This window comes from Diceros bicornis, chromosome 1 (genome assembly GCF_020826845.1).
Source record: "Diceros bicornis minor isolate mBicDic1 chromosome 1, mDicBic1.mat.cur, whole genome shotgun sequence".
Lineage (NCBI taxonomy): Eukaryota > Metazoa > Chordata > Mammalia > Perissodactyla > Rhinocerotidae > Diceros > Diceros bicornis.
This window is the reverse complement of record NC_080740.1, coordinates 66,943,739-66,971,492: the sequence shown is the minus strand read 5'-3', so window position 1 is coordinate 66,971,492 and position 27,754 is coordinate 66,943,739. Positions and strand designations below refer to the sequence as shown.

Below are 27,754 nucleotides of genomic sequence, written 5' to 3'. Positions count from 1 at the left end.
GTGTCCCTGAGGAAATTTTGTTTGGGCAGCAAAGAAAGGAGAGAAGACTACAGGAAAGAGAGGACTTGTTGGAAGGAACTAGAGTGGACCAATGAATCTGAGTGAGAGATTGAGGGAGAGAGTGGCAGGAGGAGATTCTGGAGAGACAGCCAGAGGCCGGGTCACGGAAGGCCTGCAAGCTCATGCCAGGGAATTTGTCTCTCTTACTATATTTCCCCGACTTCATCTTTTATTATTCTTCCTTGTCCTTTTGACTAATTCATCTTAGCAAAATATTGGCTTCCTTTGGTCCAAGCTTTCTTGACATCTTCAGCTCTAGATGCCGTGTCAATATTTGTTGAGTTTAGCATGCTAGGCATAAGAAAAACAAATCATTTGCAATCAGGAAATAGTTAAGAAGGAAATAAAAACGATTCAGGAAAATCAGTATATTATTTTTTTACTCCTTGAAGAACATTACGAAAAAGCTTAAAGAGAATATACTTCTAATGTTAAAATTGTACATCTTGTGTTGTGATGTGAACCATATCAATGTGACATCTTGTACTGTGATTTTGACCATATCAATGTGACATCTTGTTTTGTGACGTTGACCGCATCAATGTGACATCTTGTGTTGTGACGTTGACCATGTCAATGTGACATCTTGTGTTGTGACATTGACCATATCAGTGTGACATCTTGTGTTGTGATATTGACCATATCAATGTGGCATCTTGTGTTGTGCTGTTGATCATATCAATGTGACATCTTGTGCTGTTGACCGTATCAACGTAACATCTTGTGCTGTGATTTTGACCATATCAATGTGACATCTTGTGTTGTGACGTTGACCATATCAATGTGACATCTTGTGCTGTGACATTGACCATATCAATGTGACATCTTGTGTTGTGCTGTTGACCATATCAATGTGACATCTTGTGTTGTGATGTTGACCATATCAACGTGACATCTTGTGTTGTGATGTTGACCATATCAATGTGACAAGCCCAAATTGTTGCTGAGAGTTGCTAACCTTATTATAACCACAACAGAACGTGGTCTTTACCCGTGTCATCCAATTAATTTCAGTTTACACACATTAGTAAATCAAATCTGATCTTGTTTTTACATACTCCTTCCCCCTCCAACTCATCTTCCACAAAGTAGCCTGAGTCACTTTTTTAAAACATAGGTTGCATCAAGGAACTTCCCTGCTTAAAAATTTTCAATGCTTCTCCACTTCTCTTTCATAAAATCTGTCTCCCTATCATGGTCTTTAGAGGGAAGGGATTCCCTGAAGGTGAGGTAGACAGTTGGGGGAAAGGCAGGCCTTGAGCTCATTTCCTGACCGACAGCCCTGTGCTCCTCGGGCTGTGTTCTTCATTCCTCCGGAGACACTCTCCCACCAGGTGCTGAATTCCGGCGTTACTTAAATAATAACAGTTATCATCTCACCACCTTAAGAGTCTTGAAGCTTTCGAACCAGAAGACTCCAACTCCAGGAAGCCTTCCTTGACTTCATTCTCTTCTCTGGCTCCCACAGTACCTTAGAGAACTTCCCATATGCAGTATAATGGCTCGTTGACCTTCCAGATTGTCGGCAGCCTGAGGACAATATCTGTGCCTTATTTGCCTTGGTTTCCCTAGCATCTAGATCAGTTTCTTGTACGTTGTAAAATGTTTGATACATGTTTGATGAATCAATGGAAAAAGAGTCTAGAAATTATCTAGTTCAGTTATTCCCATTTTATAAATGAGGGAAGTGAGTCTCAGACAGATGAGAGATGACTCACAAAAGGCACCTTATGATTGACCAAGAAATTTCACCTCTATTTTCTTATTTGTTCCACAAGGCACATACTTTTACTACTGTCCCCATCTGTAGATGAGAAAATTGAGGCCCACGGAGCTAAAATGACATGCCAAAAGTAACAAAGAAAATCAGGCCAAGAGGAAAACGGTATAGATTATATCTAGTTGATTAGTTCCAAGTCATGAGAATCACCAACATGCCCCTTTTAAGCCAGTCCCCTATGGTTAGCTCCTATATCTGAAAGGGAAACACCACTTTCCTAGACTGTTTGCACGCATCATTATCTCCCCAGCACATAGCAAATGCACTGCCTGGCACATAACGGCCTGACATCTTGGGGATGAAGATAATATGGCTATCTGGCTTAGGGAGCTCCCACCAGATGGACTTTCTGCTCCTGGTGTTTGTTTGGTGAATAAAACCATGCGAAATCCCACAAGGTCTATCCTCTTGCCACCCCCTCAGCCAATCAGGGTCACGATGCAGCTGCCTCTGCAGCCTGGTACCCAAGGAAAACGACTCTGGCTCTTCTCTTGTAGAAAGAGCCTCTGGATGAATCTGGATGGATGATTAAAAATGTCCTTTCTATGCCAATTGTGAACAAGAAGGAAGAAATTGTTGGGGTGGCCACATTTTACAATCGCAAAGATGGGAAACCCTTTGATGAAATGGATGAGACCCTCATGGAGGTATGGTTTTCGAGGAGGCCTTTTGTGGTTGGGATTCAGAGCTAGCTTGCAGCCGAGCTTGGCTTCCAGAGCTGTGTGTGGGGCCCCTGGTGTGCTGTTCCTACCCTGGGAGGGATGGGGAGCTCACCTTGTAGCCGCTATCCTGACCCAGCTTCAACGTCCACTTTCTTCCTTCTCACTTCTGCACTTCCACATGTTGTCAGAGAAATCCACGTTGCCTCTGAAAAATTAATTCATGAACTTTACCTTTTAGAGCAGCTTTAGGGTCACAGCAAAATTGAGCAGAAAGTATAGACAGTTCCCACTTACCCCCTGTCCCCACATACCCATAACATATTCCCTTTTTGTGAAGATACTACGCATAAGAATGATGCTTTCTCTGTGTCAATGCTTTGTTTAAAGCACATTCCCATCGGTTATTTTATCTTATCCTCGCAACATCTCTGAGGAGGGCAGCACACAGCTAATCAAACCCATTTTACAGCTGAGAAAATGGAGGCTTGCCCTAAGTTACAGAGGCAGGATCAAACCCAGATGTTCTGCCTCTAACTCTTCCTTTCTTTTTTTTTCAGTCTTTGACTCAATTCCTGGGCTGGTCCGTCTTAAATCCTGACACCTATGAGTCCATGAACAAACTTGAGAACAGGAAGGATATTTTCCAGGACATGGTAAAATATCATGTGAAGTGTGACAACGAGGAAATCCAGAAAATCCTGGTGGGTAAAGTTCTTTTCTTGTTTCTACTCTGGCAGAGACTGCCCCTTGGAGATGTGGCCAGAGTGAGGTGAGACTTAAAGCTCCATGAGGGCAGAGACTGGGCTGGGCTTGCTCGATGCTCTGTCCCTGCTACCTCACACAGGGATGCTGCAGGGCCTCAAGTTGAATGGATGAATGGATGACCTACAGATGCCAGAGAGTCATACGTAATGGCTGCTCTGTGTGGCCTGGGGGCAGCTGTCCCTTGCAGGGACACCTCAGTCCTGGGGCCAGACCTTGGCTTAACAGCTCTGGAAACTCCATTTTTCACTGTGCTCAGGGCTGACTTGGTGCTTGAGATGGAGTCATCCAACCACAGCCCCTTCTCCGAGAGGAAGCTCTATCTGACAGACCCATGGACAATGGTCACTTTCTCAGAGTCTGCCTCCATGGGGTCAGCTCACTTAGAAAAGCCAATCTTTCTGAGCAAAGAAATAGTTGAGAGGGAATTAGATGTTAGTAGAGCCCTCACATAATTTCATCACTTTATAAGGCAATCGCACATTATAATCTTGTTTGATGCTTACAATAGCCCAGTAGGGTGGGCAGGATAAGGATTTCTATCCCCATTACAGAAATAAAGCAACTTAGGTCAAGAAAGGGGAAGAAACTTGTCCCCAAATCACCCAGCTCATTAAATAGGTCTCACTTAAGCTTTATGAGGATAATGAGCAAATTCTCTACCACGTCTATGAAAGGGCTGCCTTATGAGGTAGTGAGCACCCCATCATGAGAGGTATCCAAGCAAAGCCTGGATGAGCATATATCAGAGATGCTATACAGAAAAGTCTTACCTGGGGTGGGAAATTGGATGAGGTGCTTTCAAATATATGTGAGAATCAGTAATTCATCATTCCTGGGATTTTAGTCTCAAAGAGACAGAGATTTTAGAAGCAAATTGAGTTAGCCAAATCGCCTTGGATATGTTGCTCAGCTGAGCTCTCAAGACCTTGGTTTATAGACCTCACAAGTTGAAACAACACACAAAGTTTTCAGAGGCCATTTCTTAAGCTGGAAAGATATCACAACAAATTTAACATTTCATCCCAATAACTGATAAATTCAAAGGAGAAAACCTCCAGTTTGGATGAATTGACTCATGGTTTGCTTGTCTCCGTCCATAATTTCAACCAAATGATGGACATGTGGACCTACGGAGGCATAGCCTCAGTGAACCACATAAAAGTTAATAGATCGTGCCCTGGGTCAAGAAATCAGAAACAAGTAACTGGGTCCAGATTCTCCCCTCCTCTGGTACATGGGGAATTAGGTCCAGGGAGGGAAGGAACTTGCCTCAAGTCACACAGTAAGTGTGAGGAAGAGCCAGGACCATGAGCAAGGCCTACTGACTCCCAGTCTGTAATAATAACACTAAAAATAAAAATATCAACAACAACATTAATTCTAGTGCTTACTATGTGCGAGCACTGCACTAAGTGATTTAGAGGCATTATTTAATGTAGTTGTGCACGTATTCTAAAAATGACTTTTTACAATTAAATTAAATTAGCACGATCTAATTCTAATTCACCAGGTAGGTATTTTGATTAATCTCCATTTTACAGATGAAGAAATGGGGGATCAAAGGCATTGCATGACACCGCTAGTAAGTGGCAGAGCTCAAATTTACATGCCCGTCTCCACCTCTGAAGTTCACGACTTTGGAATCTGGTCCTCAGTGAAGGTTGAAGGCAGCCTCTCTGAGTTGGTTCTGTTGCCAGGACCGGAGGAAGTAGAAAAATGGGAATGTGGAGGCATATTTAGACCTTAGATGTGGTAATATATGTTTTTTTCCTCTGCTATTTTGGGCCCTGGCAGAAAACCAGAGAGGTGTATGGGAAGGAGCCGTGGGAATGCGAGGAAGAGGAACTGGCCGAGATCCTGGTGAGCGGGGCAGGGTAGCACTGGCCCTGACATGTAACAAGCACACAGGGAGTGCGCAGGGGTCTCTCTGCAAAGCACGACCCTTGTCACTCTGCTCTGATCCTCCCAGCAGACCCAGGATGGGACAGGGCTGTGGGGAGAAAGGGACAGACCTGGGAACATCTCATGTGCCCTAATCACTTGACTCCGGTCCTTACACAGCAAGGAGAGCTGCCAGATGCAGAGAAATACGAAATTAATAAATTCCACTTCAGTGATTTGCCCCTGACGGAACTGGAGCTGGTGAAATGTGGGATACAGATGTATTATGAGCTCAAAGTGGTGGACAAATTTCACATTCCCCAGGAGGTAAGGCCAAAACAAACCTCTTTAACTTCCCTTTTTCTTATTTGCTTGCCTTTTTTTTCCTTTTTAAACTCAACTGGTAAACTGCCTTAAAAAAAGTGTACCCCTGGCTTTTAGGATTTAAAGCATTAGTCATGTGCACCAATGAGTCATTTCTCAGAAAAGAGACTCATGGTTCCTTTGAACTGTGGTGTTTCGGATGCATTGGCTTCAGGAGGTGGGTTCTGAGGCCCTGAGTTCTGAAATCTGTGAGTAAATGGGATTCAAAAAACAGTCCTATAGTCCAACAGGGTGGGAAATGTGGGTTAAATCCATTTAAACAAGACTTGTTCCCTGCGGGATTCCTTATGGTGTGCTGTGAATCTAGAGGGATGGGGGATGGGCAGAGAAGGTGGGGGTGGGGGGTGTAACGTGGGCAGAATTTCCCAGACTTGTTTGATTAAAGCAGTGGTTCTTCAAGTGTTACCCCAAACCACATCAGCACCACCTGAGAATGGATCAGAAATGCAAATTCTCTCTTGCTCACACGTGCTCAAGCTCTGTCTCTCTTTAAGCTCTAATGAATCAGAAACTGTATTGGAACAAACCCTCCGGGTGATTCTGATGCACACTCCAGTTACAGAACCACTGATTTAAAGACTCCTTTTGTTTTCCTCCCCTATGAAGCTCCTGTTAGCTTCCCCCAGGACAGTAGCTCTCTGGGGCACAGTTTGGGAATCGCTGATGAAGCTCAATTGGTGGATTAAGAGGAATCACTCACGTCTATCTGGTTTCATGACCACGTCCATTTTCATAGTATTTAGCAGTTTGCAAAGTGCCTTCACAGTATTATTGCATCTATTGCTAGTTCCCGCCTTCTGGTCCAGGGTCGGGGTTGGAGGACCTCCCTCAGGAGGCAGGGCCCCGGCCCCTGGCAAGGAGCGTGCTGGCTCACGGATGTGCATGTGTTTGCAGGCCCTGGTGCGGTTCATGTATTCCCTGAGTAAGGGCTACCGCAGGATCACCTACCACAACTGGAGGCACGGCTTCAACGTGGGGCAGACCATGTTCTCCTTGCTGGTGGTAAGGCCGGCGGGCCCGCGGGGGCTGGGGCTCTCCATGCTGGATAACCTCGTACAGCTCCACACGGCAGAGCAGCATTGCTCTTCTCTTCCTATTTATTGCTTTTTAAAATTATGCAAAAGGAGCACATGCTTAGCATAAAAGAATTCCAAGAAGAGAGAAGTGTATAAAATAAAAAGTGAAAGAAAGCTGCAGTCTACCCCAACCCCAGTCAGGTTATTTGGAGATAATCATGGCACAACTCCTTCCACATTTTCTTCCAGAGGCATGAGACATATTTGTACACACACACACACATACACAGTTTATTTTGTTTATGACCAATGGAATCATATTATTCTGTAATATGTTATTTTCACTGGAAAATATATAAATATATCAATCACATTCTTTACATATATATACATTTTTTTATTGTGGTAAAATATACATAACATAAAATTTACCATTTTAACCATTTTTAGGTGTACAGGTCAGTGGAATTAAGAATGTTTACAATGTTGGACAACCATCACCACTGTCCATCTCTAGAATTTTTTCATCTTCCCAAACAGAAACTCTGTTCCCATTTAAACAACAACTCCCCATTTCCCCTACCCCCCAGCCCCCGGTGATCACTCGTCTGCTTTCTGTCTCCATGAATTTGACTATTCTAGGTACCTCACGTAAGTAGAATCATACAATGTCTGTCCTTTTGTATTATTTCACTTAGCATAATGTTTTCAAGGCTTGTTATCCATGATGTAATTTTATGGCTGCATAGTATTCTGTATTGTCTAAATATACCATAATTTCTTTACCCAGCCCCCTATTGTTGGACATGGGGGTTCTTTTCTATCTTTTGCTCTTACAAACAGTGCTACAGTGTCCTTGGATGGACATACCTATGTGTATTTGTGTCAGTATTTTGGCTTAGAGAGTTTGGTGTCCTTTATATTTCATTTAAAAGAGTTTTCCCATCTAGAGTATGATCTAGATCTCCGCCCCTGCCCAGCCTCCTCATGCTCATTTCTTTCCCTGTGGCTGGAACTATCAGCCCAGAGCAGGTACTAGCGCCTGGAGGCAAGAATTCTGGCCAGGGTATTATAGAAGATGACAATGACACCACTTAGACTTGATTTTTTCTTAGAGTCACAGAGTCAGCATCACCTCTCCAGGGCTCTTTTTCATCCTTTACTCCAACACCCGGCATAAACAAGGAGTTAAGTGTTTGAAGGAGGCTTAGGGAAGGATTCTTCTGGGCTGTGTGTGCTTAAACCAGTAGATCAGGTTTGGAAGTCTGCTTGACCAGTCTAGCCATTTTCAAGAACCCTCCAAATCCTAAAACCTGACAAGTTTTAGGATGCAAGGTGCAAGTTTCTCAACAATCATTTAGTCCAGTGCCCTCCACCTCTAGTGTGTAGACTGGGATACTGAGGCCAGAGGGAGATGGCACCAGTTAAGGTCACTCAGGATAGGGTGACCAACCATCACCGGTTGCCTGGGGCTGTCCCAGTTCTAGCATGGAAAGTTCCGCATCCCAGAAACCCCCCCACCCCCCAGGCAAACATCTGGTCACCTGATGGCACCGGGGTAGAGCCAAGATCAGATCCACGTTTCCAAGCTCCAGGACTTCCTCCTCACACCTGCTCTCTCAGCTCTGTTTCCAACCCCCACAAGAAAGGAATGAGTGGCATCTCTGATTGCCCTTCCAGACGGGAAAGCTGAAGCGATACTTCACGGATCTGGAGTCGTTGGCCATGGTCACCGCTGCCTTCTGCCATGACATTGACCACAGAGGCACCAACAACCTTTACCAGATGAAGTAAGTCCGCCCTTACCGGCCCTCTTCTTACCTCCCTCCCCTGGAATTCATTACCCAGATGTGAATGGCTCCCAGACGGGCTCACAAGCCGGAGGAAGTCCCTTTGTCCACAGCTTCCCACTTCCTCCAGCACTTTGGGTCTGGGTAAACTCCCATGATAGACAGAACAATGACCCCCAAATATGCCCATACCCCAATGACCAGAGCCTAGGAACATGTTGCCTTACATTCAAAAGGGACTTCGACGGGACCGGCCCCGTGCTGCAGCGGTTAAGTGCGGGCGCTCCGCTTCGGCGGCCCAGGGTTCCCAGTTTCGGATCCCGGGCACGCACCGACGCACTGCTTGTCAGGCCATGCTGTGACGGCGTCCCATATAAAGTAGAGGAAGATGGGCATGAATGTTAGCTCAGGGCCAGTCTTCCTCAGCAAAAAGAGGAGGATTGGCATCGGATGTTAGCTCAGGGCTGATCTTCCTCACACACACACAAAAAAAGGGACTTCGAAGATGTGATTGAGTTAAGGATCTTTAAATATAGGGATTATCCTGGATTATCTAAGTGAGCCCCACGTAATCAGAAGGATCCTTATATAAGGGAGGCAGGAGGTCAGAGAGGAGAGAAGATTCTACACTGCTAGCTTGTGAAGATGATGGATGGGCCACAAGCCAAGGAATATAGGTGCCCCTGGAAGCTAGAAAAGGCAAGGAAACAGATTCTCCCCTAAAGCTTCCAGAAGGAAAGCAGCACTGTAGACCCATTTTAGACTTCTGACCTCCAGACCTGTAAGATAATAAATCTCTATTGTTTTGAGCCATTAAGTTTGTGATAATTTGTTGCAGCAGCCATAGAAAACTAATATATTAAACTCTCTCACTCTCCTCCTTCCCTTCCTACCTGCTGAACTAATTTAAGCCAAGATGTTAGTAACTGATAATTTCATTCACCTTGTATTGATAACGCTCCTAATAGGAGTGTGGGAGGCCCTGTGCTAGGCACAGGAGGTACCATGGTAGGCAAAGCAGACATAGTCCCTGTCCTCACAGAGCTTATATTCCAGACAGCCTCTGAAGAACAGTCCTTGAACCATGGTGTCAGTGGACCCTGGGGATCATTTCACTTGCTGGGCAGAGCAAGGACCAGTGTTACACCCATATTATAGATGAGGAGACTGAGGCTCTGCCTAGGGCCCACAGCCTGTGAGTCATTGACAAGCGCTAGAACATGCTTCTCTGCATCTTCTTGATCCTTGCCCACTGCTCCAAGGCTAGAGATTGTGTCTACATTTTACCTTGTGGGAAGCTATGTTCTGAGCTCAGTGCTCAGCACATAGTAGGTGCTCAAAGACTAGTTATTGAAGAAAGACATGAACAAACAATCTGCTTGTGGGAGTTCAACAGCATCCCTCAAGACTCAGATGTGGATGATCTGGAGCTTGGTAATCTTCAAAGTATGGCCTAGAGTCAATGTCCACAGATGCCTACATCCATAAATTCCCATAAATCATGGATCCATAAATTACTAAAATTGCATGTGACATTGTGTGTGTTTGTGCCTTTTTCTGGGGATAAGGGTCCACACTATTCAACAGACTCTCTCAAGAGTCCATGACTCCAAAGAGGCTCAGAATCAGTGGTGGAGAAAACTAAAGCCCAAGAGTCAGGAGACCTGATGTCTGGTCCTATTTCCCACTGTCTCACTGTGTGACAAGTTCCTTCTCATTCCTGGACTTCTGCCTCTCTACCTGCAGAATTAGGAGGTGGCAGGACTGCATGATATCGTTAACCTCTATCTCCACCATTCCATGTTGATTCTCTCTTTCTCTCCCATTCAGATCCCAGAACCCTCTGGCCAAGCTCCATGGGTCCTCTATCTTGGAAAGACACCACTTGGAGTTTGGCAAAACATTGCTGAGAGATGAGGTAGGATGAGGGCCTTTTGCCCTGGCTTTGGGGCCTGCAGAGGAGTCCCCATCTCACCAAAAGCCTGAGTGTGGCCAGCAGTGCTCTTCCCACTGGCCTGGGCTGCCTCTTTCATCATCTAGGGTGACCATCGGTAGTTGGGTGACTTTACTGCCAGCATCACTTCTCACATTTCTCCTGTGATTTTCTCTTTAGAGCCTGAATATATTTCAAAACCTCAATCGCAGGCAGCACGAGCATGCAATCCACATGATGGACATAGCGATCATTGCCACAGACCTTGCCCTGTATTTCAAGTTGGTATTTCTTTTCATTTTAAGAATAACAATAACAATACCATAACCGGGGCCGGCCCCGTGGCGTAGCGGTTAAGCATGTGCTCTCCGCTGCTGGCGGCTCGGGTTCGGATCCCGGGCGCGCACCGACACACTGCTTGTCAAGCCATGCTGTGGCGGCGTCCCATATAAAGTAGAGGAAGATGGGCACAGATGTTAGCTCAGGGCCAGTCTTCCTCAGCAAAAAGAGGAGGACTGGGGGCCGGCCCGGTGGCACAAGTGGTTAAGTGCGCGTGCTCCGCTGCGATGGCCCGGGGGTTCGCTGGTTCGGATCCCGGGCATGCACTGACGCACTGCTTGTCAAACCATGCTGTGGCGGCGTCCCATATAAAGTGGAGGAAGATGGGCATGGATGTTAGCCCAGGGCCAGTCTTCCTCAGCAAAAAGAGGAGGATTGGCAGATGTTAGCTCAGGGCCGATCTTCCACACAGAAAATAAAAAAGAGGAGGATTGGCATCAGATGTTAGCTCAGGTCTGATCTTCCTCACACACACAAAAAAGAATAACAATGATTATAATAATAACAAATTTCATAGTGCCAATTGATTTAATATGTACTGTGTGCCAGGCACAACACTCATGCTACAAAAAATTAATTCTTACTACAACTCCGCAAGTTAGATATTATTATCTCCCTTATACAGATGGGAAACTGAGATCCAAGGGATTTGCTAAGATCAGATAACAAATCCCTGACAGAATCTGGGTTAGAACCTAGGTCTTCGCTTCCAGGCCTTGTTTTTTTAATTACGTTGTTTTGATAAGCCTCTGTCTGAAACAGCCAATGTTAGAAGGCCAGGTGTTGCCTTATTCTAAGATTTACTCCTTTAACAAACTGGTGCATTTTGTAGGAAGAGGACAATGTTCCAGAAGATCGTGGATCAGTCTAAGACATACGAGACTCAACAGGAGTGGACACAGTACTTGATGCTGGAGCAGACGCGGAAGGAAATTGTCATGTGAGTTGAAACAGGGCTTAAACCCTTATCGTTTTTTTTTTTTTTTTTTTGGTGAGGAAGATTAGCCCTGAGCTAACATCTGTTGCCAATCCCCTTCTTTTTGCTGAGGAAGATTGGCCCTGGGCTAACATCCGTGCCCGTCTTCCTCTACCTTTTTTTTTTTAATATGTGGGACGCCTGCCACAGCATGACTTGATCAGCAGTACATGGGTCTGCGCCCGGGATCCGAACCTGTGAACCCTGGGCCACCGAAGCGGGAGTGCACGAACTTAACCACTACATCACCGGGCTGCCCCCAAACCCTGATCCTCTTAAGCCCAGGGTCATAAGACTACAAGCTGCGGGGCCGGCCCCGTGGCTTAGCCGTTAAGTGCTCGCGCTCCGCTGCTAGTGGCCCGGGGTTCGGATCTCGGGTGCGCACTGATGCACTGCTTGTCAGGCCATGCTGTGGCGGCGTCCCATATAAAGTGGAGGAAGATGGGCACAGATGTTAGCCCAGGGCCAGTCTTCCTCGGCAAAAAGAGGAGGATTGGCATGGATGTTAGCTCAGGGCTGATCTTCCTCACAAAAAATAAAGTAAAATAAAAAATAAAGAAAGAAGACAAGCTGCACTGACAGGCCTTGCTGTCCTCAAGAAAGCTGTGGGACACTTTCCATTTTAGAGGCCTCTGGCATATGAAAAAAATGAAGTTATGCAAAACAGAATTGCAGAAATTATATGTTTAATCTCTATTTTAGCACTAAAATACAAGACAATCTATTATTGTTTTATTTCTCTGTGCACAAAAAGTATAATATTTGAAGTATTTCTATCATGAAGTTCAGAATTTTGATGGTAAAGTGATATGCCTTTTTTTGATAAAACATAGAGCATTACATCAATTATGATTTAAGTGATAGCTATGTGTCATTCAAAACATGTAGGCTTTATTTTTTTTAGTGTTCTTTTATATATGGCAAAGTCCTGCAATATAGCTGTGCTATTCGTAAATTAGTTACATGATTTTTATGAAATTTATAGTGTCTTGATGACATGAGGTCTGGTAGGGGGACTCAAGTTTAAGTTTTCTGGTGAATATATTCTTTCAGTTCTTTCAATGTGCTTCCATGATTCACCTCAATTGATGATGGGGTGAGAAGTGTACATCTGAGGCCTTTTGTGAATATGTGACCCAAGCCAAATGGTCTCTTGGCTCCCCTGTGATGGGTCCTGGGTGTTGACGGTCAGGGGAGACAAGGCCTGACCCAGTTCCCAAGGAAGTTTCAGGTTGTTTGTTTATCCCCAGATGCTTCTATGGAAATGAAGCTTGATTAAGTCACAAATGTTGCAAGTCCCTGCAACAGAGAAAGGAGCGACCCCTGGGACAGGCTCAGGGAAGAAGGGGGCAAGTGGCAAGTTGTCCTTCCCTCAGCCCTGCAGTTGTCCAACCAGGCCTCCACAAAGGTCCCCCGATCCTGGGAGCAGTGTGACCTGCTCCCTCTGAACAAGGGGGGCACACTCTGGCTACAGCTGCTCCCAGGCAGACCAGGAGCTGCCTCATGGACGTTTCAAAATGGCGCAGCAGGAGAATTGAACAGATGGGAAGAACACCCTGTTCTTGGACAGCGGGACTTGATATTAAAAGTTGTCTATTCTCCCTAATTAATTATTCATTTAAGGTGATTCCAAGGAAAATATCTACCTTATTTTTGGGATAATTAGGAAGCCAATTCCAAAATTCTTATGAGAAGTAAGTATGCAAGAGTGGCCAGAAAATTCTGCAATAGAAGAGTAATAATAGGGAGCAGCATAACTTAAGGCAGTTCACTCCTAGGCATGAGTAGGACAGGTCAATGGGACAGACTTGAAAGACTATGCTTGTGTAAAAGTGGATTTTATACCAGTGGAGAAAGGGATCCATTCATAAATGGTGTTGGGACCATGATGTAGTCTGATGGGTTTTTTCCAACACCACCAAGCAATTCTCCAGTTCTCAGGGGACACTGACTGGGTGTCCTACAAATTTAACTCAATTCTGACACTATCTACCTGGAGATAGTGTTAGATCCCACAGGTTAAAGGCTCAGTCCCAGCAGACTGGCTTCACTTCAAACGCCACTTGCAAGTCAAATCAAGTTTTTATCTGTGCTTCTGGCCACCTGGCTATAAATTGGAGGTTCCCACGACCCCCTCCTTGGGTTCCATTAATTTGCTAGAGCAGCTTACAGAACTCAGAGAAACATTTACTTATATTTACCAGTTTATTAAAAAGAATACTATAAAGGATACAAAAAAGAGCCAGATGAAGAGGTACATAGGGTGAGGATAAGAAGAGTCCCGAGCGCAGGAGCGTCTGCCCCCGTGGAACTGAGTGCACCACCCTCCCAGCAAGTGGATACATTCACCAACTCAGCAACTCATCAAATCTCATTGTTCAACAGTTTTCATAGAGTTGAATCTGCAGCTTTTCCCCACCCCCTTTCCCAGAGGTCAGCGGGTGAGGCTAAAAGTTAGAGCCCTCCATTCATTTGGTCTTTCCAGTGACCAGCCCCACCCTGAGCCTATCTAAGGACCCCACCCTGAATCACTTATTAGCATAAGCTCAAATGGGGCTTCTTATGAAGAACAAGAACCACTCCTATCACTCAGGAAATTCCAAGGGTACGGCAAAATAAATTCCAGATGAATCAAGGATTTTAAAATAATGAGAAAACAAACCAAAAAAAGGGAGAGAGGAAACAAGCATGAGAGAATTAAAAAGAATGATTTCAGGTGAGTTTTTTGTGTGACGTAAAATTCAAAAGTCATAAACAGAATGATAAATTTGACTACATAAAGACTAGGGATTTCTGGGGTCGGCCCGGTGGCGTAGCAGTTAAGTGTACGCGCTCTGCTGCTGTGGCCCAGGGTTCGCAGGTTCGGTTCCCGGGCACGCACTGTTGCACTGCTTGTCAAGCCATGCTGTGGCGGCATCCCATATAAAGTAGAGGAAGATGGGCACGGATGTTAGCTCAGGGCTAATCTTCCACACCAAAAGAAAGAAAAAAAAAGAGATTAGGGATTTCTGCACAACACACACAGATATGCACAGTCGAAGTCAGGATGCAAGTGATAAGCTGGAGGAAAATATCTGCCACATTTCTGACAGAAAAATAGCTGATTTCCTTAGTAAATAAAGTATTAGTACCGTTAAAAAACAAAATTCAACTGAGTAAATTTTAAAGATCTTATTGGCTTTATTCAACAATTCTTGAATCGGGCAGCATCCCATCTATCAGATAGAAAGGGGCTTTGAGGAGTTGTACAAAATGAAAGACTTATAGGCAGAAACGAGGGGGACAAGGAAGTTATACTAGTAAAAAGTGGGTTGGTTGTGGCAAGGTCACTTTCCTTTAGGGGACAGCATGGGGCTGTCAGGCAGATGACCTCACTAGTGCTAACCAGGTGATTCCTGATGGACTGGTCTAAGATTCCATTTCGGGAGAGGCCGAAACTGTAATTAAGTCTCAGTGTGGTGACTTAAGCTCCACTCGGTGTGGTGGAGCTTAGCATAAGTGACTCCATTTTGGATTTGTTGTCTTGTTTTTAACAGTACAATTCAAGAAAAAGACTAATCCAATAGAAAAATGAGTAGAAGGCACAAATAGACATCTCCCAGAAAAGGAATTACAGTAGAATATAAACATATGAAAAGATGATGACCTTACTCATAGTAAAAGAAATGCAAAATGAAACTGCACTGAGATAAAATTTTTCACCCCTCCTGTTGGCAAAGATTAAATGTTTGCTAACAAACACACTGTGTAGGGCAGAATAAGGGACAACAGGCAATCTCGTTCACCATGGTAGGAATATAAATAGGTGCAGCCTTTATGGAGAGCTATACCTAGCAAAATTGTAAATGCCCCACCCAGCAATCTCACATTTAGGATTTACTTTCCAGATATTCTCCCACATGTGCACCAAGGAGTATGTAGAAAGTTATTCATTGCATCATTATTTGTAATCACAAAAAAGATCTAAAACAACTTAAACATCCATCATAGGGGACTGGGTTAAATACATTACGGTACTTTCATACAACGGAATGTCATACAGACTTTACAAAGAAATGATAGGAAAGATTTCCAAGATACAATGTTTAATTAAAAAAAAAAAAAAAGCCAGAGGCAGGACTTCAGTTATTGTAAAAGCCAAGGTAGTCTTAAATGGAAGTCTTCAGACTGAGAAACACATACCCCTTCCGACCCACCCCCAGCCCCCAGGGCACCCACAGCCTTCCAAGAAATATGTGGGCATGGATGGCCTCAAGGGAATCAATGTTCTTTTTCTTTTTTTTTTTTTTTTTAAATTTCATTTTCATTTATTTTATTTATTTATTGTTTTGTGAGGAAGATCAGCCCTGAGCTAACATCTGATGCCAATCCTCCTCTTTTTGCTAAGGAAGACTGGCCCCGGGCTAACATCCGTGCCCATCTTCCTCTGCTTTATATGGGACGCCGCCACAGCATGGCCTGACAAGCAGTGCATCTGTGCGCAGCTGGGATCCAAACCTGGGAACCCCGGGCCGCCGCAGCCGAGCGCGCGCACTTAACCACTTGCGCCTCCGGGCCAGCCCCGATGTTCTCTTTCTTAATATTATCTTCCTGAGAAAGCACAGTGGGTGAGGCACTGGGAGTTCGTTCCCTCACTCTTCCCCCACTTTACAAAATAAAGGCAGGGGCTGGCCCTGTGGCGTATTGGTTAAGTGCACGCGCTCCACTGCTGGCGGCCCAGGTTTTGCAGGTTCGGATCCCAGGTGCACACTGATGCACCGCTTGTCAGGACGGCTGTGGCGACGTCCCATATAAAGTGGAGGAAGTTGGGCACAGATGTTAGCCTAGGGCCAGTCTTCCTCAGCAAAAAGAGGAGGATTGGCATGGATGTTAGCTCAGGGCTGATCTTCCTCACGAAAAAATAAATAAATAAATAAAGACAAACTCGCCCTTTCTTGAACCTTCCTAGGTTGCAAAGACCTCTGGGGCATCCAACAACAGAGGGACTGTTTGAAATGCTGGCGTCTTCAAAGCCTCTTTTAATCAAGGCATTATAAAACCAAGGAAGGGCTTCAGGCCTTCCCTGTCTTATATATATTTTTTGTCAAAAGCAAAACAAGGCAGTAGAAATGGAGAATTTTGTCCTGGCTTGTATGGCAGGGCAGCAGGAGCTAAGGCATTTTTCATTTAACAATCTTACTTCCTTCAGAGAATGTGTTTTGTTTTAGGGGACAAAATTATATACTCTGAGACTGTCTTGACCAATAGTTTATTTGACACAGGTTCGCTGTAGGATTTATAATAGTTTTACAAGCCAGTAGCATACGAGATAATGTCTCTTAATAAGGCAGTAAAGAAACATAACATACTCCGAACCAATGATAGATTAATCACACTATTGTTCCGGGCTAGGGGAGATGAAAGGAGTAAAGTCCAAATTTAATTGAGGTGTGAGGAGGAGGCACTTGGGAGATGGCTAAACCAACCAAGAGCTGACTTCTAGCTGCCAGGGCAAAACAAAAGTCCCTTGTTGCTAGAGCACCTTGCTAGGGAATAACAGCGTCGGGGTTGCTGGGCCGGCTGATCTTCTCCACGGGGCCACTTGGCAGTTTGTCACCACTACCAATAAGGGAGTCGCCCTTACCACCGTAGGAGCTAATGACCCGAGGTCTCCGAAGAGTTTATTTAGGTCAGCAAAGTATTGCCTTGCCCAGTCCAAAACTCTTGAATATTCCTCACAAACTCTGGGTATTTATAGTCTAAATGTCCCCTTGTCATAGTTGCTTCTCCACATGTTCTTACTGATAAGCCCCCAAGCAGTATTTGTCATCAGCTGAGCTACTGAGCGCTTGTCAATGACAACAGATAAGACGATGACATCCTGACACAACTTGCTTCATTCTTATATGAACAACATTTTTTTGTCTTTGTCATAAACAAGTGCTTTAAAACAACTTCACTTAAGTCATAAAAAAAGGGGATTTGAAATCATATCAAACCAATACACAACAGAATGTACCACTGTCCAGGCACGGCCCCCTGATATCAGGGCAGAAGCACATCAATAATAAGTACTGAAGGTAGCAGCACCTGACTTCATCCATGCCACCGTCTATCATCTGTCTATCTGTCCATCCGTTCAACCAATCAACCTACCCACCCACCCAACCATCCACCCACCCACCCACCCATCTACCCACCCACCCATCCATCCATGCATGCATCCATCCATCCATCCATTCATCTATCTATACGTACATAACCATCCATCTATCTACCTCTACCTTTCTTAAAATTAAGAATAAAAAATAACATGGGTGTCATCGGGATGCATTCTAATGTGCTTATTTGAATTGAAAAAGAAAATCAGATTCTATCTGACAGAAACAAGTTTGATTTGCTTGCTTTAGTTGACAGTAAAAGACTGGTATTTCCAATTATGTTATATGGCAAACATTTCCATACATTAAATGAGTCAAATCTGCAGCTTCAGAGTTTTGATGCAAACATAGTTAAAACTTGTTGTAAGATAAAAGCTCTTTATAAAAAATATAACACTGGAAGATATGTTAAAATTAATAACATTTTAATTGACCTGATCCATTCTGAATATTTTGGGTTAACCAAAGCGCTACAGAGAAAGTGTCAGGGATGTAATTAATAGTCATCTGAGAAGTCTTGGTCAAATCTTTATGGCTTGCTTCCCAGAAGCCGAGGAAGTAAATGGTTCTATTGGCTTTAAACAAAATTGAAAGAGAATCTAATTGAATCATCAGCTGATAGATCATTCGGAATACTGATCACTCATATTTTTTAACACTTATGATCACTCATAATTTTTAACAATTCATCTGGAAGAATTGAAAGAATTGAGTGACATTATTGTAACAAAACTCCTTCCATTCCCAAGATTTCTAATTACTTGCATCTATACAAACAAAAAAATTGGCATAAAACAGATGCTAGGGGCTGGGCTGGTGGCGTAGCAGTTAAGTTCACGTGCTCTGCTTTGGCGGCCCGGGGTTCACAGGTTCGGAACCCTGGGTGTGGACTGACGCACTGCTTGTCAAGCCATGCTGTGGCGGTGTCCCACATAAAGTAGAGGAAGATGGGCATGGATGTTAGCCCAGGGCCAATCTTCCTCAGCAAAAAGAGGAGGATTGGCATCGGATATTAGCTTAGGGCTAATCTTCCTCACCATAAAAAAAAAAAAAGTTTCAGCACTTGGAGGCTTATGGTCAAAGAAAAAATTTTTAGTTATGTAATTTCAATTAATGGACGTATTTGGTTGCAGATAAATATGAAAGGGTGAACAATGAAAGACTTTTCATATACATATATACACTTGAAAGTCTTTCATTGGTGTATATATACATATACAGACACATACATACATATATTTCATTGTATATGTACATATATACATATAGACACATATATATACATATATACACATGTACACACACACATATATAAAACATTAGGATGATATCTGTGGAGGAAATCAAGTGGAAATACAAGTTTATGGAGAAAAGCAAGGATGTAAAATTCCAGACTCTTAAAGAAGACTTGTTCAAGTGTTTTTAAATGGATGATGAGCTGATGGTTGCTATGAAATTGCTATTCTGTTTAGATTCCTTTGTATTTAAAGAATGATATAACACAGGGCCAGCCCGGTGGCATAGTGGTTAAGTTTGAGCGCTCTGCTTCGGCAGCCTGGGGTTTGCAGATTGGGATCCCGGGAGTTGACCTACGCACCGCTTGTCAAGCCATGCTGTGGTGGTGTCCCACATATAAAGTGGAGGAAGATGGGCACGGATGTTAGCTCAGGGCCAATCTTCGTCAGCAAAAAAAAAAAAAGAGGAGGATTGGCCACAGATGTTAGCTCAGGGCTAATTTTCCTCACCAAAATAAATAAATAAAGAATGATATAACAATTTTACTTTAAAATGTCAATATTTATAATGTGCTATGAATTAGAGCCTTTGCAAATATTTAAACATGATGAAATAGTCAAAATGTCAACTTAAAAATGTGTAAGAAAGTAAGAATTTTTCAAAATTCTTTATGTAGGTACTCAATGAAAAATGTTTGAAGACCTATAAAGCAGGGTTTCTCAACCTTAACACTATTGACATTTGGGGACAATAACTCCTTGTTGTGGAGAGCTGTCCCGTGTATTGTAGGATGATTAACAGCTTCCCTGGTCTCTACTCACTAGATGCCCTCCTACCCAGTTGTGAAATCAAAAATATCTCCAGACATTGCCAAATGTCTCCTGGGGCCAGAAATAGCCCCAGGCTGAAAACCACTACTGTGACGCAATCTTGGGGTCCCTTGGTTAAGTGATTAGACATGTAATAAGAGCTGCTTCATACCTGGGTAGTGTTGCTGTTACACTGTTGAGGCTTTGGCACCAGAGTGCCTGAGTCAAGTCTCAGCTCTCTCACTTATTGGTGATGAGATCTTGAGCAGGTTACTTCACCTCTCTGTGCCTCAGTTTCCTCATCTGCTCAAAGAGGAGAAAGGTAGTACCTACCTCATGGATTATCATGGGGGCTGAGCCGGGGCACGTGGAGTGCTGTGCAGCATCCCTCGAGGCAGGTAGTGGTGTAGGCGCTCCCCGTGGCGTGATAAGACATATGTATTTGGTCTTTGTCCCCATTTCCTGACACAGAGCTCTAAAACCTGTAGAATTATTCTGAGTGATGAGTGTTCTTTTTTTTTTAAAATTTATTTTATTTTATTTTTTTCCCCCAAAGCCTCAGTAGACAGTTGTATGTCATAGTTGCATATCCTTCTAGTTCCTGTACGTGGGACGTGGCCTCAGCATGGCAGGAGAAGCGGTGCGTTGGTGCGCACCCGGGATCCGAACCCAGGCCGCCAGTAGCGGAGCGCACGCACTTAACCGCTAAGCCACGGGGCCGGCCCAGAGTGTCTATTCTAATGAGGCAACTCCTGGCAGGACCCTGGATAGCTTCAGGATAGCGACTGTCACCAGAAAGACCAAGCTTTGATTAGAAGCTTAGAATTTTCAGCCCCACCTCCTACCTCTGGGGAGGAGGAAGGGGCTGGATATTGAGTTAATCACCAATGGTCAGGGATTTAATCAATTGTGCCACAAAAACCTCTAAACAAGAGACTTCGGGGAGCTACCAAGTGGGTGAAGACATTGAGCTGCTGGGAGGGTGATGCCTCTGAAAAGGGCATGGATGCTCTGTAAGCACCCTGCACCCCACACCTTCTCCTGCACATCTTTTCCATTTGACTATTCCCTGAGTTGTGTCCTTTATAATAAACTGCCAAACGTAGGTAAAGAGTTTCCCTGAGTTTTGTGAGCTGTCCTAGCAAATTTTCCAACCTGAAGGGGCAGTTGTGCAACCCCACCCCCCGACTTTGTGGCCAAGTGGGAAAGAAGTGTGGGTAACCCGAGGACCTACTGCTTTCAACTGACCCCAGAAGCGAGGACAGTTATGTGAGACTGAGCCCTTACACCTGTGGAGTCTGACACTGGTTAGTGTCAGAATTGAACCGAATTGGAGGACAGTTGGTGTCAGAATTGGTTGTTGTAAGGAAAAAAACCCAACACTTTCCTCCTGTGCTTTGCTTATCTTGGAGTGCTTACGTCAGCGAGCTTCCTTTAATCTGAGGTCCACACCCAGCCCCTTGACACATCCTAAACCAGTTGACTTTGCAGGTCTGCATCGCTATTTCTTGGGTCACTCTACTTGAGGATGTTTACTCCAGGGCCAAGATGTTAAAATAACTCAAGAGTGAGGGTGTGACTTCCTGTTCCTTGTCAAATCCTTTACGTCTCCACTTAATCCCAGATTTCACTCTTGGCTCGGGTCTGACCAAACCATGAGCTGGAAGGGCTTAGAGAGCCCTAGTGCTGGGGTGTAAGGCCTGCCACCTGTTTTTGTATGGCTTGTGAGCTAAGGATGGCTATTACATTTTCTAATGGCTGGGAAAAAATCAAAAGAAGAATAATATTTCCTGACAAACAAAAATTACAAGAAACTCAAATTCCAGCACCCATAAATAAAATTTTGCTCTTTTACGGAGGGCCGCATTATGACTTCTGTGGGACCTAGGCACTTTTGCTCTCTTGGCTTCTTCCTCCATTAAAATAAGTAAATAAATAAAAATTATATTTTGTGACTGTGTTGGTATAAAGGCAAACATAATCCAGGCTGAATTCTTTCTGAATTCATTCAGAATAATGAATTATTATATATTCATTATTATTATATTCTCTTTTCTGATTTTACAAGAAGTTAAAACTAAAACATTTCTACGGGCCCTACAGGTATCCCAGGCCCTAGGCACTCAGCCTAACAGATGAGGGACCCTGACTGGATTATCTGTAGCTGCTTTTGCATCACAATGACAGAGCTGAGTAGTTGCAATAGAGACCACAGTGGTCTGCAAAACCTAAAATATTTACTATCTGGCCCTTTATGGGAAAAGTTTGCCAGCTCCTGGTCTAATGTTTTACAAAATCAGGAAAGTGAGGCCCAGAGAGACAAAGTGACTTACCTAGTGTCCCAGGGGCATTAGGGGAGCATCAAGGACTGGAACCCAAGTCACCCCACCCCTCTCCTGCATGCCCACAGCTTTCTCAGGCCCCCTCAGGCCTGCCCTGCAGCCCACACTCTCCAGGCCTGGTGTCATTCCAGGGAGTGTCTAAATGCCTGTCCAGCCTGCCTGGAAGGCTTTCAGGGCTCAGCCAGGAGCTGCTGAGCTGCTCAGCTGAGTTGAGACATTTGTCTTGGGGATGGGCTGGATGAGCAAGAGCTCAGCTTGCTTCAGTCAGCCGAGCTCTACACACCTGGGCGACCCTGAACGAAGGGTTAACGTGATGAAGGTGATGATAATGAAGATGAGGACAGTGGGTGCACTTACAAAACCATCTTATGTGATGGTTACAATAACCCTTAGGACGGATATCTTACACTGAATCATATGAAACTGCAGACTTGCGACTGTTTTTGCCCCAATCTATCCCCAAGCCCTGTTAACTTGTTAAATGCCTTGTCCATCTGGACACTTCTTTTTATTGCCACTTCCGTCTCTTGGCTGAATCCTGCAATCGCTTCCTAACTGGGCTCCCTGCTGGCATTCCTGTTCCCTCCATGCCAAAGCCACAGTGATCTCTGTAAATGCAAATCTGACCACTTCACTCTTCTGCTCAAACTCTTCAGTGGCTTTTCCTGTTGCTCTTAGTGTGAAGACCTCCCCTCGCCACACCCTGGGCTCTGTGGGTCTGCCCCTGCTCATCTTGGGTCTCCTCTTACCCCTTCTCCCCCTGCTCCCTGAGCTCCTCCCACCTTCCAGCTCTTTGAATGTGCCAGACTTCCTTCCCCCAGAAACTGGATGTTCTCTCTGCCTGGAATCTGTTTCCCCACTCCCTAATTTGCCAAGCTACACTTCCTACAGATATCAGCTCAGGATCACTTCCTCAGGGAAGCCCTCTCTGACCTCCCAGACCTATTCTCCTAGGATAGAACTCCTTTCCTTCAGAGCCATTGTTTATATGTTTACATTCATTTGTGTGATAAGTGTGCCACTCCTCGACACGTCTGGAACTCCTGAGAGCAGGGACCCCGTGAAGCAGTCTCTGCCTGGTGTCTGGCACGCATACACGTACAAGGATGGATAGATGAATACTCCCTCTGGTCACCTCCTGGACGGCCCTCTGCCCTGTGGCAATCCCGCATGCTCTCCACGGCACCTCTGCCCACTATACCCTTTCTTCCCCTCCCTCTTGGAGAGCTCCTATACACCCCTCAGGGCCCTGCGCCACTGTCACCTACTGGATGCCCCCTGAGCTGAGCTAGTTACTTTCATCTTTAGGTTTTTTTGGTGTCTGTGCCTTGTACTTCTTTCTGCTGTCCCATTTAGCATATTGTGATGACAATTCTTTGGTCTCTGTTCCTTGAGTGACTGTGAGTTCTCTGCAGGTCTCTCTGGATCCCCAAGGCCTAGCACGGCACCTGGGCCCCAGAGCTCAGAAGGGAGTGGTGCTGAAGTGAATGTAATGCCTTGTCCTTAGGGCATGAGGCTTTGGATGGGCTTTTCTGGTGCCCAAGTGTCCTCTCCTGATTCCATGCGCACACCAGGTCTCTGTCTATAAAACACTTAGATGTATTTCTCCAGCTCTGGGAGCGATTTTCACAAGATCTCTCCAGCCAAGGAAAGTAAACACCCAGTGCTCTCCTGAAGCCACACCTGTGGCCTTGAAATGTGGACACTGACAGGTAACAGGCAGCCATGACTCTTGTATGCATAGCTGAGCACTCATTCTCTTAATCTATTTGATGGTAACATGTCTACAATATTTAACATTAAGCATAGGGCATGTATTTTGAGGTTATTATAAACTATAAAGATGTTTCTAAGAAATGTATGCATTTCTGAAAGCTTATTTACTTAAAGATTTCTGAGTTTTTGAGGGTTTACTTAATGAAAGATATTTAAACCTGTTAATATTTCATGAGTTACTCTTAAGGCCTCCCAGCCCAGCTTACGTAACCTGTCAGATACAGCTGGTTGATTGTGAAATCATCCAAGTAGCAAGTTAGGTTCAGAGCCCCAGCTCCAACCCTCCCCTCTCCGCAGCCCCTGCCTATCAGTTTCACCACCTGGGGCTGACCCCACCAAATCGGGTTCACCCTGCACTCTCCCAGCCTGCAGGCACTGCTGCGGGTCAGGCCTTCCTGCCCTCCCGCCTGAAGTACTGCAGCAAATCCCCTCTTTCCTTCCTACTCTCTCCTTTCTGCCCCATCCTACATGTGCTGCCAGCCTGCCTCCCTGCAGCTCAGCTCTGAAGAGGTCATGACTCGGCCTTAAACCTGCAATAGTCTCCACTGCTCGTTGGATATAGTCTACACTCCCAGGCGTGGAATTCAACCCCCACACCACGGGGCCCTGGATTTCCATCCCAGATGTTCAAGCCACGATGCCCCTTGTCTCTGAAACACCTTCTCAAATTCCCCGTCCTGCTCCAACTCTTTGTCCTTGTCCCTCCCTTGCTGTCATACCTTGCACCTACCTAAGTAATAATACCTGTCTTACTATTAGTGTGGCCCCTTTAAGAGTTTATCTTTTAATGCTTCCTTTCTTTTCCCAATCCCTTCCTCTACTCCTCTACTCTTTAATGCAAGGCTTCCTCACCGTGACTCAGGTCGCTTTTCTCCCTACACCAGGCATTTTCAGTGGGGGCAACATCACCCCTGATGGGGCAAAAAGCAGTTCTTGGGGGAGAAGCAGAACGTCTTAGCTATTACAATGGTCTGTGGCCCTCCAAATAAATATACGCTATGTCTGTGGTATTAAAATTTCATGGTGGAACAACTATAGAAAAAATGTCTAAAATTCACAGTGGAGCGGGGAGGATGATGAGAAAAAGGTTGAGAAACATTGTTCTGCCCTAGACAGGAGAGAAGGAACTCTGAAGATGTCATGTGATTTAAATGAAATCGATGATAGAAACGCCTAGAACAGTGCGTGGCACATAATAAAAACGCAGTGTATGTTCATGACAGTTGCCAATACGTATCGTACGCACAGTATGCCCAGGCACTATGCTGAGATTTTTACACACATTTTCTCATTTGATCTCGCACCCACTCGTGCAAGTGAGGAAACTACTATTATTATTACAGATAAGGAAATTGAGGCTTAGTGAGGTGGGGTTAATTGCCCAATGTCAAACTTTTGGTAATTGACAGAGGCAGGTTTAAACTTTGTCTGACTTCAAAGCCCAACCGCCAGATGCAATAGGGAAGTTACCCCTGTCCTCACAATGGGGTGAGGTCACCTACTAGTAGGGGCAGAGAAAGGAGAAACAGGTGGAACTAACCAGCACTGGCAGCCTTAAATGGCTCTAGACTGATGGATGGTGTCCTTGTGCCTAGGGCCATGATGATGACCGCCTGTGATCTCTCAGCCATCACCAAGCCCTGGGAGGTGCAGAGCAAGGTATGGACTCCTCCTGACCCAAGAGGAAGGGAGTCCCAGTACTGGTGACAGCAGCCACTGCGGTCTGTACCCTCCCAGCTCCAGGGGCAGCCCACTCTGCTCCCTCCTCCTCTGCCAAGACAAGGAAATCACTCGAAGACTCTCCAATGATGACAACAAAGTGCGGGTGGTGGAGCGGGCGTGGGCTTATGTTTTCACTGAGCTGGGAACCCAAGTAGGGTGGGAGCAGGGGTGGGAGGATTAGAACTGGGCCTTGACTCCATGGGGGCATCTGCCTGTTGCAGGTAGCCCTGCTGGTTGCCGCCGAATTCTGGGAACAAGGTGACCTGGAGCGTTCGGTGCTGCAACAGAATCCCATTGTGAGTAGAGAGGGGACGTCAGTCCGATGTTAGGTGTGTGATCTCATTCTGATGGAGATCTGTGACCTTGCCGTGACAGAGGTGTGCCCCCTGACATAGAGATGTCTGATCTTACCAGAGAGATGACCTTTTACTAATGCAGGGGTTCTCAAGCGTGGTCCCTGGACCACCATCAACCTCATTACTTGGGAACATATTAGAGATGCAAATTCACAGGCCCCACCCTAGACCTACCCAAGCAGAAACTCTGGGAGTGGGTCCAGGACAGTGTGCCCTCCTGAATAATAAGCCCTCTTAAAGTTTGGGAACCCTGCTCTAATGTCCATGTCCTTAGCTCACTCAGTTAAGTAGAGATTAACAAGTGGACACCAAAACTTAGATTTCCCTTGCAGTTCCAACAGTCTAGGAGTCCACCTCCCCTGGCCCTGTTCTAATAGCACAGAGCGTGCAAAGGGAAGACTTTGTCAAGCTGACTACGCATCGATGTTGAAAGTTAACTCGGCTGGACTGTCAGCGGCTCCCCACTGGAGACCAGTTAGAAGGTTCACCAAGGGCCCTGAGCTAGGATGGGGCTAAGAAGTAGAGGTGGGGAAAAGGGAGAGATATTCTGGGGACAGAACCATGGACATGGGGATGGGCTAAACCGTGAAAGTGCTAAGGATGCTGGGGCAACCGTGAGGCTAGGCAGGGCCTGAAGGAGAGTGGAGGGCTGTGAGGAGTGGACAAGCGTTCTGAACATGAGCGGCAAGGGCCCACGGGATTCATATCTCTCTTCTTCCTTTTTAACATTTTTAAATGTAGAGAGAATAGTTAATGAACTCTACGTCCCCATCAGCCAGATTCAACCATTAGCAACAGTCTGCCATGCTTCTTTTATCTATTTCCCCCATGCGTTTTTTTTTTTAATCTTTCAGCTGAAGTATTTTAAAGTAAACCCCAGATGTTATCATTTCTTCCTTAAGTACTTTGGCGTGCATCTCTAAGAGAGAACTTAAAACACACATACACACAACCACAATACCATTATCACACTCACAAAATTAGTAACAATTCTTTAATATTATTTATTTATTTTTTTCGTTCTTTTTTATTTTTTATTTTTTTGGGGAGGAAGATCGGCCCTGAGCTAACATCTGCCAATCCTCTTTTTGCTGAGGAAGACTGGCCATGGGCTAACATCCATGCCCATCTTCCTCCACTTTATATGGGACGCTGCAACAGCATGGCTTGCCAAGCGGTGTGTCGGTGTGCACCCGGGATCTGAACCGGTGAACCCTGGGCCGCTGCAGCAGAGAGCGTGCACTTAACCACTTGCGCCACCGGGCTAGCCCCTATTTCTTTATTTTTTCTTTCTTTTTTTCTTGGTGAGGAAGATTAGCCCTAAGCTAACATCCGATGCCAATCCTCCTCTTTTTGCCAAGGAAGATTGGCCCTTGGCTAACATCCATGTCCATCTTCCTCTACTTTATATGGGATGCTGCCACAGCATGGCTTGACAAGTGGTGTGTCGGTCCGTGCCTGGGATCCAAACCTGTGAACCCTAGGCCACCAAAGCGGAGCGTGCCAACTTAACTGCTATGCCACCGGGCCGGCCCCTCTTTAATTTATTTAATCCCCAATCTCTGTTCATTTTCCCTGATAAAGTAATAAAAATAATTCAGTTTGATTTGTTCAAATCAGGATCCAATCAAGGACCACACTCCCTCCAGTTGTTATGTCTCAAGTCTCTTTTATTTATTTATTTATTTATTTAGTGAGGAAGATTAGCCCTGAGCTAACACCACTACGCCACCGGGCTGGCCCCTCTTAAGTCTCTTTTAATCAGTAGCAGTTTCCTCTTCTTCTTC

General features: G+C 45.1%; 1 protein-coding gene across 1 annotated transcript in view; it reads left to right on the top strand.

Moving 5' to 3' along the window:
• PDE6A (phosphodiesterase 6A) overlaps nt 1–27,754 on the top strand; it is a 67,171-nt gene that overhangs the window by 35,572 nt on the left and 3,845 nt on the right. Inside the window, exons 10-20 of the mRNA XM_058543869.1 lie at nt 2,338–2,487; nt 3,060–3,203; nt 5,062–5,127; nt 5,329–5,475; nt 6,427–6,534; nt 8,229–8,338; nt 10,169–10,256; nt 10,452–10,552; nt 11,443–11,550; nt 25,485–25,548; nt 25,833–25,907. Coding sequence (XP_058399852.1) covers nt 2,338–2,487; nt 3,060–3,203; nt 5,062–5,127; nt 5,329–5,475; nt 6,427–6,534; nt 8,229–8,338; nt 10,169–10,256; nt 10,452–10,552; nt 11,443–11,550; nt 25,485–25,548; nt 25,833–25,907 — 1,161 coding nt within the window. The remainder of the gene's footprint in view (nt 1–2,337; nt 2,488–3,059; nt 3,204–5,061; nt 5,128–5,328; nt 5,476–6,426; nt 6,535–8,228; nt 8,339–10,168; nt 10,257–10,451; nt 10,553–11,442; nt 11,551–25,484; nt 25,549–25,832; nt 25,908–27,754) is intronic.